General features: G+C 41.1%; 1 protein-coding gene across 1 annotated transcript in view; it reads right to left on the reverse strand.

Moving 5' to 3' along the window:
* Window positions 1-12,825, reverse strand: part of parp4 (poly (ADP-ribose) polymerase family, member 4) — a 117,355-nt gene that overhangs the window by 17,651 nt on the left and 86,879 nt on the right. Inside the window, 7 exon segments of the mRNA XM_061841226.1 lie at window positions 9,777-9,879; window positions 10,045-10,144; window positions 10,900-11,966; window positions 12,063-12,128; window positions 12,252-12,398; window positions 12,486-12,513; window positions 12,515-12,570. Coding sequence (XP_061697210.1) covers window positions 9,777-9,879; window positions 10,045-10,144; window positions 10,900-11,966; window positions 12,063-12,128; window positions 12,252-12,398; window positions 12,486-12,513; window positions 12,515-12,570 — 1,567 coding nt within the window.

The following is a 12,825-nucleotide window of genomic DNA, read 5'->3' on the forward strand; positions in this document are numbered from 1 at the left end:
TGTAAAGTAGTGGTAAGGGAGAGTGTAGCTCGACAGCATAGGATGGTAGTGTGTAGGATGACTCTGGTGGTGGGTAGGTAGAGGGTTAGAGAAAGGTAGAGCAGAGAACCATGTGGTGAAAGCTGAGAAAGGAAGAATGTTGTGTGGCCTTTCGGAAAGACGTGGGACAGGCTCTCGATGGACAGCAGAAGCTCCCGGAAGACTGGACTACGACAGCCAAGGAAATCAAAGAGACAGGCAGGAGAGTACTCTGTGTGTCTTTTGGTAGGAAAGGGGAGAAGGAGACTTGTTGGTGGAACCCCAAAATACAGGGAGTCATGCAAGGAAAGAGATTAGCAAAGAAGAAGTGGGACACTGAGAGGACCGAGGAGAGGCGAAAGGAGTACATCGAGATGCGACGTAGGGCAAAGGTAGAGGTGGCAAAGGCTAAACAAGTTGCATATGAAGACACGTACACCAGGTTGGACACGAAAGAAGGAGAAAAGGATGTCTACAGGTTGGCCAGACAGAGCGATAGAGATGGGAAATATGTGCAGCAGGTAAGGGTTATTAAGGATAGAGATGGAAATGTATTGACTGGTGCCAGTAGTGTGCTAAATAGATGGAAAGAATACTTTGAGAAGTTGATGAATGAAGAAAATGAGAGAGAAGGAAGAGTTGAAGAGGCAAGTGTGAAGGACCAGGAAGATGCAATGATTAGTAAGGGGGAAGTCAGAAAGGCAATACAAAGGATGAAAAATGGAAAAGCAGTTGGTCCTGATGACATACCAGTGGAGGTATAATAGCAATTTGGAGAGATGGCTGTGGAGTTTTTGACCAACTTATTCAACAGAATACTAGCGAGCGAAAAGATGCCTGAAGAATGGAGGAAAAGTGTTCTAGTTCCCATTTTTAACAACAAAGGCGATGTTCAGAGCTGTGGGAATTATAGAGGAATAAAGTTGATGAGCCACACAATGAAGTTATGGGAAAGAGTAGTGGAGGCTAGACTCAAGACAGAAGTAAGTATCTGCAAGCAACAGTATGGTTTCATCCCTAGAAAGAGTACCACAGATGCATTATTTGCCTTGAGGATGCTAGTGGAAAAGTACAGAGAAGGTCAGAAGGAGCTACATTGTGTCTTTGTGGATCTAGAGAAACCCTATGACGGAGTACCAAGAGAGGAACTGTGGTACTGCATGCGTAAGTCTGGTGTGGCAGAGAAATATGTTAAAATTGTACAGGACGTGTATGATGGCAGCAGAACCATGGTGAGGTGTGCCTTCGGTGTGAGTGGAGGTGGGACTGCATCAGGGATCAGCTCTGAGCCCCTTCCTGTTTGCAGTGGTAATGGATAGGCTGACAGATGAGGTTAGACTGGAATCCCCTTGGACCATGATGCTCGTAGATGATATTGTGAAATGCAGTGAAAGCAGGGAGCATGCAGAGGAACAATTAGAAAGATGGAGACATGCACTGGAAAGGAGAGGAATGAAGATTAGCCGAAGTAAAACAGAACATATGTGCGTGAATGAGAAAGGTGGAGGGGGAAGAGTGAGGCTACAGGGAGAAGAGACAGCGAGGGTGGAGGACTTCAAATATTTAGGGTCAACAATCCAGAGCAATGGTGAGTGTGGTAAGGAAGTGAAGAAACGGGTCCAAGCAGGTTGCAACAGCTGCCGGAAGGTGTCTGGTTTGTTATGTGACAGAAGAGTCTCTGCTAGGATGAAGGGCAAAGTTTACAAAACAGTGGTGACGTACGGATTGGAGACGGTAGGACTGAAGAAACAATAGAAAGCAGAACTAGAGGTAGCAGAAATGAAGATGTTGAAGTTCTCGCTCGGAGTGAGCAGGTTGGATAAGATTATAAATTAGCTCATTAGAGGGACAGCCAAAGTTGGATGTTTTGGAGACAAGATTCGAGAGAGCAGACTTCGATGGTTTGGACATGTTCAGAGGCGAAAGAGTGAGTATATTGGTGGAAGGATGCTGAGGATGGAGCTGCCAGGCAAAAGAGTGAGAGGAAGACTAAAAAGAAGGTTTATGGATGTGGTGAGGGAAGACATGAGGGCAGTTGGGGTTAGAGAGGAAGATGCAGAAGATAGGCTAAGATGGCAAAAGATGACACGCTGTGACGACCCCTAATGGGACAAGCCGAAAGGAAAAGAAGATGATGTGTAGGGAAAATTAGTGAGTAATCGACGCCTCCCAAAAAGATGACACAAAACCTTTGCCTCAATGAATCTCCTCTACTCACTTGGCAGTTTTTCAGTGCCACAAAATGTGAAACGATGAGTTTTTCAGTGGATCGCACAAGCACAAATCCCCCCAGTACACAATACATTCCAGACTAATTAGCATTGGCATAAACCAGCTCAAGGTGTACAATGCCTTCTGCCCGATGAGATCTGCGATAGGCTCTGGCCCACCCGTGACCCTTGTGAGAATAAGCAGTTAAGAAAATGGATAGATGGATGCACATTAGCAAACTAAATAGCTAATTAGCAAGGGATTTTCTGCTGTTAGCTGAACAATGATGAAGAAAAACTTTCTTGAAAAACTTTCATACGGCCATCCATTCATACTCTGGTATCAGTCATTTTTTGTTACTTTGATAATTGGTTTTGGGACTTTTATTTAGTTCAATTTTTCCACGTGCCTCGGTTGCCTATTTTTGTAAATAAATCATTCTTTGTAATTCATGTAATCCTGCCTGACCTCTGAAGTGTGTCTCCTGCCCATATTTAGTCATGACTGCATAACTTCCTCATGTCCTCAGTGGAGCTCTGCTCTGTGGTCAGATGTGTCCTTGAGTGATATCGCGCATCTCTGCAAGTAGGCTAACCTTGCTGAATTGTATACTAGAAACTTTGTAATAATCCATTGCCAGCTAGAGCTAGTTGAGACCCTTTGTCTAAGTGGAAAGCCCCATTGTCATGCCACAGGTTTGATACCGCTGGTATGGTATGGTCCACCTTTCTGACAAGCTAAAGGATGTGTGCTTTCTCTGTACCTTTGCACTTGTGATCTGCTCTCTCCAACCATTGTCTGTAACTCAAATTATAAGCCAAGCAGAAAGGATTCTAGGCTCCCAGTCAGCACAAAGAGCAGAAATGTTGGCATTGACAGCAGCTCTCAGGTTAGCAAAAGATCAGTCAGTTAACATTTACACAATTCGGCATATGGCAGACATGACTGTCCATGTTGTTGTTGTTAAAAGAATGGCAGTGAAATGATTTCCAAACTGCAACTGCTACACCCATTAAACATCAGGACGACATTCTCGAATTGCGAGATGCTTTAATGCTCCCAACCGCGGTGGCAGTAATTAAATGCAAAGGTCACTTTATATCAGCAGGAAACGAATCAGCAGATCGAGCAGCAAAAAGGTTGCGGGGTAGGGACCAACACTCCAACCAACTGTAAGTGAGTCTGAATATGACAATCAACAGGAGGTGATAGTAGAAACAGTTAAGTTGTGGCAGGAAAAACCGTGTCCAGAAGTAAAGAGTGTGTGGAAGTCGAAAGGGGGTGCTAAAGATGAGGATGGCATATGGTGAAAAGAGGCTAAGTGCATTCCATCTCAGACACAATTGAAAAATCTAATTTCTGAAGCCCATGGAACATGCCATGTAGGTGTGGATGAATCACAGAGATGACTCCACTCCTAGTGGCATCCTTTCATGAGGCAAATTGTAAAAGGTGAAGTGCAGGACTGCACCATTTACAGTATGTATAACAGTATGCCTACAACAAATCCACTGCAGGGGATACACATTCCGGACGTGGACGCCTCTGGTCAGGTGATTTCAATGGATTTTACTGACACGATTAAAACAATGTCAGGTTACCAGTAATTGCCAGTCATAGCAGATTCCTTTTTAGGGTGGCCAGAGGCATATCCCTGCAGGTCTGAAACAGCAAGCATAGTGATAAAACATTTGGTTAATCGCTACATTCCATCGAATGGGTTTCCTAGAAAAATCAGATCAGACAATGGAACTCATTTCAAAAACCAACATCTCCAGGTAGTAGAAAGAATGTTAGGGCTGAAACATCATTTTGGGTCTTTGCATCATCCACAATCACAAGAACAGATTGATCTTACGAACAGGAACATCAAGGAAAAGATAGCTAAGGCTTTAGCTTCATCCATGCTCAATTGTTTGCAAGCTCTTCCATTGGCATTAATGAACGTTTGAACGTCATTAAGTTCTTCTAAAGGTTGGACTCCATTTGAGTGTCACACTAACAGACAGTTTCCTGCACCCACAACTCCATTGGCTACGACTGAAGGTCCAGCCCACCTGGGTTCAAACAACTGACCATCAATTTTTCTCATTTAACTGAAAGACAACCAAACGCTACGCTCGAAATGAATACTTGTGAATCTGTGTGGTTAAAAGTAATTAAACAAAAATGGTCTGAACCGAGGTGGATGGGTCCCTTCCAGGTCACGGAGCAGACGGCTCCAGCAGTACGTCTTGCAGGAAAGGGGGAGACGTGGTTCGACATCTCATCTACAGGACCTGCGAGATCCGCCTCAGGCTTAGCGATCCCGCCGCCTGACGACAACCGGAAAACCACATATTCTCTAGTGCCGGCTGGCACCCGTTGATGGCATCATTCGACAAGAATCCTGACTATGGCCCAGCTCAACTCATCCCAGAGGAAAAGCTCGCATGCACGATGCGCCACCCACTCCGGATGATGACGACACTATCACCTTTCTTTAATTTTGTCCATTCCAGATGTCGGACTCTTTCAAGTCTGAAACGGGGATTCAAGTGTGTTTCCTGCCCATATTCATTAATGACTGCATAACTTCCTCATGTCCTCAGTGGAGCTCTGCGGTCAGATGTCTCCTTGAGTGATATTGCGCATCTCTGCACATAGGCTAACCTTGCTGAATTGTATACTAGAAACTTTGTAATAATCCATTGCCAGCTAGAACCGGTTGAGACAGAAACCCTTTGTCTAGGTGCAAAGCCCCGATGTCACGCCACAGGTTTGATACCGCTGGTATGGTATGGTCCGCCTTTCTGACAAGATAAAGCATGTGTGCTTTTTCTGTACCTTCACACTTGTGATCTGCTCTCTACAGCCATTGTCTGAATCTCATAAATGATCGGAATATTCTGTAAGTAAATTCTTCGAAGAAACTGTTCATCGTGTCCAGCCTTTATTTGGATAACCAACATTCTCACCGAAATTAAACAAACACACGGAGGAAAAAAGCGTCCTCCAACACCTCCCTGCATTTGGATCCTCAAACTGTTGACTTGCCTTCCAACACCGTGAAAACCGAAACCTGACAGAATGAACCAACCACAAAAAGACCGAGCAGGAAGAGCACAAGAGTCGCCCTCCACAACGCCAATCGAACTCCCTGTGTCCTCAGCCTGCTGAAAAAAACCTACCATGCTCCACTAAGTCATATTGTTCTGTCGCAGGCACGGGAGAACATGCAAACTCCACACAGGGAGGGCCAGGATTGAACCCAGGTCCTCAGAACTGTGAGGCCAATGCTGGGTTATGCTATAAAACATATTTTCGTTTAATCTCAGTGGAATTAACAGTGCTTTGTTTGACTGGCAATATGGCGATGTCATGTGATTTTATGACATAAGTGAACGAACTCTATAGAGAGCAAAGACATGCAAGACTAGCGTACTTTATATGGAGCCTTCTATTCTGATTATAATATGGTGAGGCGACAACGGTGCTGCTCGTCGTTATGTGGAGCAAGAATTTGCACAAGATATCGACGACAATATGATGCGAGCTGTCGAGTTTCGGAATTGTGTTGACGGGGTTATGTCCTTGAACAGGGGAATTTTGAACCAGAAGGAAAAACAAAGACAACACCATGTTTTTCGCCAAAATAAAAACCTCAGAATATTCTCTGAGTGAGGAATGTTAATTCCATATGTACTGCAATAAAAATGTTAATGTGCAGCACAAGGTTTTAAAGAATAAAGATTTAGCTAGACACTTCTACTGTTGAAAATGTTTCTCTCAAATATGCAAAGTATAAATACAAACTGTACTGTCGACATATTTTAAACATTTTGGTACCCACATATACACAAAAAAAACAACTTCTCATCTCAAAGGTAAAGAACCACCGCCAGCGCCTCTAGCAGAAGATACTCCAATTGAGGAATGTTAATTCCGTACGACAATAAAAACGTTATTGTTTTATTGCTGACACTTGTACTGTTGTATTTTTTGTCTCAAGTATGCAAAGTATAACTACTGTACTGTTGACATATTTTAAACATTCTGGTACACACATACATAGAATCACACGCACGTACACAAAAACAACTCCCCATCTCAAAGCTAAAAAACTCAGCTACATCCCCAGCGCCTCCAGCAGAAGAGTGATGAATGGTAACTCTATCGTAATGAAATTCAGTATGTTTTATAATTTATATACTATATTTATGATACTGCATACATGATATTTATAAGGTTTCATTAAAGTTTTAACTAAATACCTCTTTTCTTTCAAATATTCAAAGTATAAATACATACAATACAATGCATATTTTAAACGTTCTGGTCGCCATATAAACATACATCCCCCGCTACTTTGTGATTTTTCACATTTCGCAGGTGGTTCTGGTCCCAATTAACTGTGAAAAACAAGAGATTACTGTATACCAAATATTACTTCTATGAGTGCTATCTTCAACTTTAACAGCTTTTACCCTGTTGTGGCTTCTAGTTCTCCTGATCAGGCTGTTCTGCATGTGATGTTGTTCCTACTGGCTCCAAGTGTACACAGCTGGACATCGACAACTGTCTCGTTTTGTCTGGCTCACTTTTATATAACGAAGGGACTTTTAGTCTGATCTGTTGTAAGGGGTGACAACTTGCAAGACTAATACTTCTTCCGCTCTTTTCAAAGACTTTCCTTTCTTTTTGTAATAATAATCCACAAAGACAAGATTGTCTCCTGGCTCATGGTGTCAGAAAATGATTTTTCGACATCAACAGTTACGTACATAGGGGTAGGTCACTCTATTGACTTCAAAGACTCCACAACAGCTATGTCTATCTTTACTCAACATACAGTTGTGAGATAGTGACTTCTTAAATTTCATAACTGCGTATGGTAGTTTTCGTATCTTTTGTAAATTTCTGTGCTCCGGATTTACATTGAAATTCAAAATGACATTAAGACGTTAAGATTTAAAGTAGAATTCAGTCGCTACTGCAGTAACTGTTTGCTTTTGTAGGCATTGTTGTTTGGCTTCCATCCATATAATGCAAACCACACACAAAGAGCCTCACAGTGGTTAGGAGGTGCATTGATTCAGCAGATTTACAAAATTGATTTTGAATTGTGGTAAGAAAAATTGCAACGCATTACTGAATCGATAGTTTTACCAGCCCCTCGGTGTGACATACAGGTAAATCTCCTTGGGGCGCCTGAAATTGTCAAAATGACCTGCAAATCACAGGTATTTTCTGATCATTTCCAGCCATGGTACAAAAAGAACTGTCCTGTCCTGAGCAAAATAATAAAATAAGACGATTCGACAAAGCACAAAAAGTTGAATTAAAGCTTTCACTCCAATCCACTAAGAGCGATAAAATGATTGTGTGGCCATCATCTTTACCAACTTCCACACTATGGTGAACCTGAAGCATTCTTCAAAGGAAGATTTATGTGTGTAAACCCTAGTATATAGTGTGTTCAAACACCATCTCTGCATTTTAAGCAAAAATATGATACTGTCAGAGACTCCATGGACTTAAAAGTTCAAAGGATGAGCTAATAATTAAGAGGATCAGGGGATCTCATACTAAAATGTCACTTGATTGGCTAAGATGTTTTTTTGTTCAGAACAACTGTTGTACTTTTTAAAAATAATGTCAGAAATTGAAATAAAGGAAAAATGAGATTTTCTGACAACTTATTATTTGTTGTTTTTTTTCCTGTTTTGCTGAGCTATTGGAACACTGTTCTGTAGTAATATAGCAAAAAAAAAAAAAAAAAACAATCATCATGTTGCTTATGAATAATAAAATATTGAATGTCATTCAAGATAATACGGTCAAACCTTAGATTAAAAAAGACCCAGTTTAGGAAACAATCTGGGTTGTGTTCAAAATTTTCATAGAAAAATTAACCAATTAGATTTATTCCAGAGGACCTATACTTTATTTTTGTATCACACAAACGTAGGTAATTTTTGATTAAAAAATATTTTAAAAATTCTCAACATAACAGAAATAAAACAAATGAGCACCAAAATGCACATTTTATTTGTAATCCGAATGGCCCCGATTTCTGCTTCAAACCGAGGCACTGTTGAAGCTGTTGCCGTGTGACGTCACGCCAAGACAACCCCAGTAAACACAATAGCTTCCTATATAGATAATCACACACACTGTAAGTGGGATCTAGTGGAGATAAACACCAGTGATGAAGAAGGTTTTATGGAATGCTCTGTGGAAGAGATAGGAACTGAAGAGGAGGAATTTTCTAATTCTTCCCATGTTCGTAAAACATCCCATGCAGGTGTAATTAAACCATATATGTTCGAACCTGAGTTGACAAATGCAACACATGGACAGCATTCAGGGAGACCTGACGAAGTTGACGTGGAACTTTGCACCCAAAACACAGACTGGTAGAAATCTGCATACACCTTGTTGACGAAATAATAAAATTCAAACACGTTTAGACGTCTGATGCTGCTTGCACACAACAGTGAGTCGTTTGTTGTTGCTGTTGAACTAGCGAATGAGAGTCGGCGTAAAACAAAAATTGAAACCTTCAGTATCGTTCTGCGTTTAAAGATTTTGCCCGTATTTTAAATAATGCACCTAACACTTGAGAGCACACATTGCCGAAGTTGAATTTCAGGAAGACCTCAGCGTCAACACTACACTATATACAGTGTCCAAATTTCTTCACCTCCTAAACATCACATGAATACGGATATTAGCTGACATATATATCTGTATCGGTATTGTACTTACATTTAAAACGAGTTAGATACTTGTCAATACTAAACAGTTGAACATACATTGAACGTACTTACTTGCTGCCGAAGCCAAGAGAACGCTGTACCAGGTTTTCAAACCAGTCCTTCATGAAATGCTTGGAACATATTATTGTCAACTTTGATTTGTAAGTCCAATACGCCCACTTTGTCTTCACAAACCTGGTCCATAACCCCCCTATATGTTAATCTTACGGCCATTCATGTAAGGTGACTCCATCAGTGTTTGACGTAGAACAGCCATATACAAAACACTTCCTCACTATCTTTGCTAGCTTTTTCACTCTCTGGCTAAATTTTGTTTGGATGTGACATCACATTCCGGGGAGTTACGGAACTTGGCAAGTGACATCTTTAACAAAATTTTGAGAGTGACGTTGACGCTAATTTATTTCGTTTCTGTTGTGTTGAGAATTTTTAAAATGTTTTTTTAATGACATTTTAGATACATTTGTATGATACGCAAATAAAATACAGATCCTCTGGATTAGATCATTCAGGGCTGTGGGAAAAAAATAGGTCTAATTCAAGAAAGACGACCACAAAAATTGTTTGAACCAAAAAAATTCTGCCTTGAGGTAATAAGAAATATTAATGAAAGTATATATGTGTTGCCCGGAACCATCGCATCATGGACCCTACTGAAACATAAGTGTAAATTGATGACTGGGTAATTGTTGTATGCTACAGACATTGACATTGCTGTAGACATATGCTATTGGCAAAATATTGGGATAATATTCAGCGAAGTACCAGGGAGGAATTGGATCTCACCGAGGGAGCGGATGCCTTTCCTTTCGAGGAACACATTGGCAAAGAGATCAAGGTCAATGTTGACGCATTTGCCCAGTTCTGTGGTCAACTCCCAGTAGCCATCCTACAACAAAAATAAAAGATGTTCCAGATGGTGTGTAGCTTAAAACATTTTGTTTCTGCGAGAGATCTCAAGCCAATGTGGATGTGTACCAAATGAAATGGCAATAAGTGTGGAGCAAAATGGTTAGAAGGTTAATCACAGATCCATTGTCATTTTTTGACTTACCGAAGTCTGCATTGAGAAGATTTTTGACCATTTCAACATATGCATTGCGTAATTGAGACTGCCGGATGACTCGCAAGAGGTGGCACTGCCAAATGTGGTCCTGCAATACATGATGAGATTAGTATCATGGATTGTGTGACGAAGATACCCATAATATCAACAATGTTACTGCTTAATAAATGTGCTCACATTTTTAACACATTTCATAAATTAATTGAAAAAAATAAACCTCATTATAGTTGACAGCTGTTGAAAAGCTGTTTAACTTTTATAAGCAGTCGTCTTGAGGTAAAAGTTGCATAATAGACTAAGTACAGACCATTTATTCATTCATTTTACTACAGTATATATATAATCTTTGTATCCACGGTGCACATCAGTGATCCTGCATGTGTCAAGTGGACAGATGAAATACTCATGCTGCGAGAGTTTTGACAATCTGTCAGCCATATATTGAAAATATTTTTTCTTCCACTTACAACAGAAGACCAGTGAGATTGGATGACACATTTGGGTTCAATGATGCGGAACTACAATATCCAGATGCATGCGTTTGGAAGGAAAATACCTTTTCAATGTGTCCACACTGTAGTCCCCACTATCCAAAAAAGGGTTTTACTACCTGTCTAACATTTGCTATATTTGCTGAAATATAGATATGAAGGAATATTTTTATTTTTGTCATGTCAATTTTAGGAATGGGAAAGTCGGAATATTGATATTTTAGTATTGACCTGACCAATGACAATACATACACACACAGACACACACGCAAGTACAAGCGTACATTAAAATAAAAAAAATCATAAACAAAACAATTTAAAGTCTTTTTAAGTCACATGTATAAAGACTTACAAAGAAGGGCGATGAGCTACTTCAAATTTTGGCATGGCTGAAGTGAAGTTGAAACTTCTGTTTCTGAGATCATTTCCTTGTTGCACTTCAGCAAGTGCAGCCTTGCTTGCAGCTAGGCCCAGAAATGAAAAACCAACTTTGTTTTCACACTGGATTGAAGTTTTGTCTTGGAATATTGTTTTCTTGTTCGCTTTAGAAAGCCGAAACGATTCACCTCGAATTACTCTCTTGGATAACTGCTCACATATATCTCCACCAAGGTGGCCTGAAATAACATGTGTCTGATGTTGTGGGAGCAGTGAGCCACCGTTTTTGTCATACGTGGATGCAGCCAGGCCAAGTGACGGAGTTGAACTTCCAAAAAGTGTGACGGATGTATGGCTAGCTGGTGGTAGAGAAGCATCGAATAATACACTGGCAAGTGGAGATGAGGATGGTGGTGGAAAAGCAACAGATGTTGGATGGCCAACAGAAAGAGGTGGATATGCACAAGATAAAGGATGTCCAAGAAGTAGTGGTGGTAGAAGAGGAATGAATGATGGGCCGTCAGGTGGAGGTGGTGATGGAAGAGCAGAAGATGGATGCACAAAATATGGAAGGGAATGAGCAACAGATGGAGGTGGAGCAAATAAAAGACAGTCAACAGGTGATGGTGGAGGAGGAACAAATGATGGGGTGCCAGGTGAAGGAGAAGAAATGATTCTTCTTCTCCCATAATATGGGAGTGGGTGAGCAACAAAGGAAGGCTGGGGAAGAGGTGGAGGAACACCAGGCAAAGGATGGTTAACAGGAAGTGGTGCAGGAGGAATAACTGATAGGCTCACTGGTGTTGGTTTCTTTACATTTGGAGGACTAGTTTCATCAGAAAGTGGAGGAGCATCAAAAAATTGAAGTGAAGTTGAAAGGTCAACCCCAACATTATGCGAAGGATGGGAAACTTTGGGTTTCATTGGTCCAAATTCAGCTGAAATGGGCTTCAAATTGCAGCATATTGTCTTTGGTAGCGCATCAAAGGCACAAGTAATATGACCGAACCCTCCTGAAGGGGATGGAGCTAGACTGGGACTCTATGAAAAGAAAAAAAAAAAGGAAAAGTTTAGTATAGGCTCTACACAGACAGTCCTCAAAAAAAAAAAAGAAAAAAATTGAGCAGAGCGACAAACCGTGGGAAAATACTCTGGTGACACACGGAAGTCTAATTGACTGCAGTCTGATTGAGACACTGAATTCTGCAAAAAAACACAGGGACAAAACACTTAGAAAGACAGACATTTGTAAAGATGATCAGTGGTCAAATTAACAACCGAGACGGCGAGACTGGGAAGGAACCCAAACAAATCGTCACAAATCACATAGTCCTCCTCCTCCTTCTCCTCCTCCTCCTCATCTTCTATGCCGCTCTGAGGAAATGTCCAGTTGATGTAGGGGAGGATGTCCACATCTTCTTCTGCCAACAACTTGGGGATATCCGTAAAGCCGTTCTCTGCTTGAATTGGCTCCTAAAGGTCATAAAGACTTGTGTAATGACATATTGATGTGGAAACAGATGGATGAATCACTCAAAGTGAAAAGAAAACACAGCAAACCCTTTCGTCAATGGCAACAAAGCTGGTGGATGGAGAACTCTTTGCTCAAGTTAATGATGAAGGACTTCAACTGGCTTTTCATCCCCTGAGGACATAACATTTAGGACAGTTGCCAGGTGTCTGACTACATGTCTGTGAGGATAAAAAAGGTCAAAATACGCCAAGAACAAAGGATTATCTTTCGCCTATGTTTCGCGTGTATTTAGCCTGTTTTGAGGGAGCAGCACTCTTTCACGGGGAGGCACCACTGTTTCAAGCTGACGAGTCACTTCAAGAGTAAGCGAGTGTTTCAATGTCATGAATGTTGCAGAGGCGATTACTAGTGGTCATGTGGTTTGAA

The sequence above is a fragment of the Syngnathoides biaculeatus genome, chromosome 14 (genome assembly GCF_019802595.1).
Source record: "Syngnathoides biaculeatus isolate LvHL_M chromosome 14, ASM1980259v1, whole genome shotgun sequence".
Taxonomy (NCBI): Eukaryota; Metazoa; Chordata; class Actinopteri; order Syngnathiformes; family Syngnathidae; genus Syngnathoides; species Syngnathoides biaculeatus.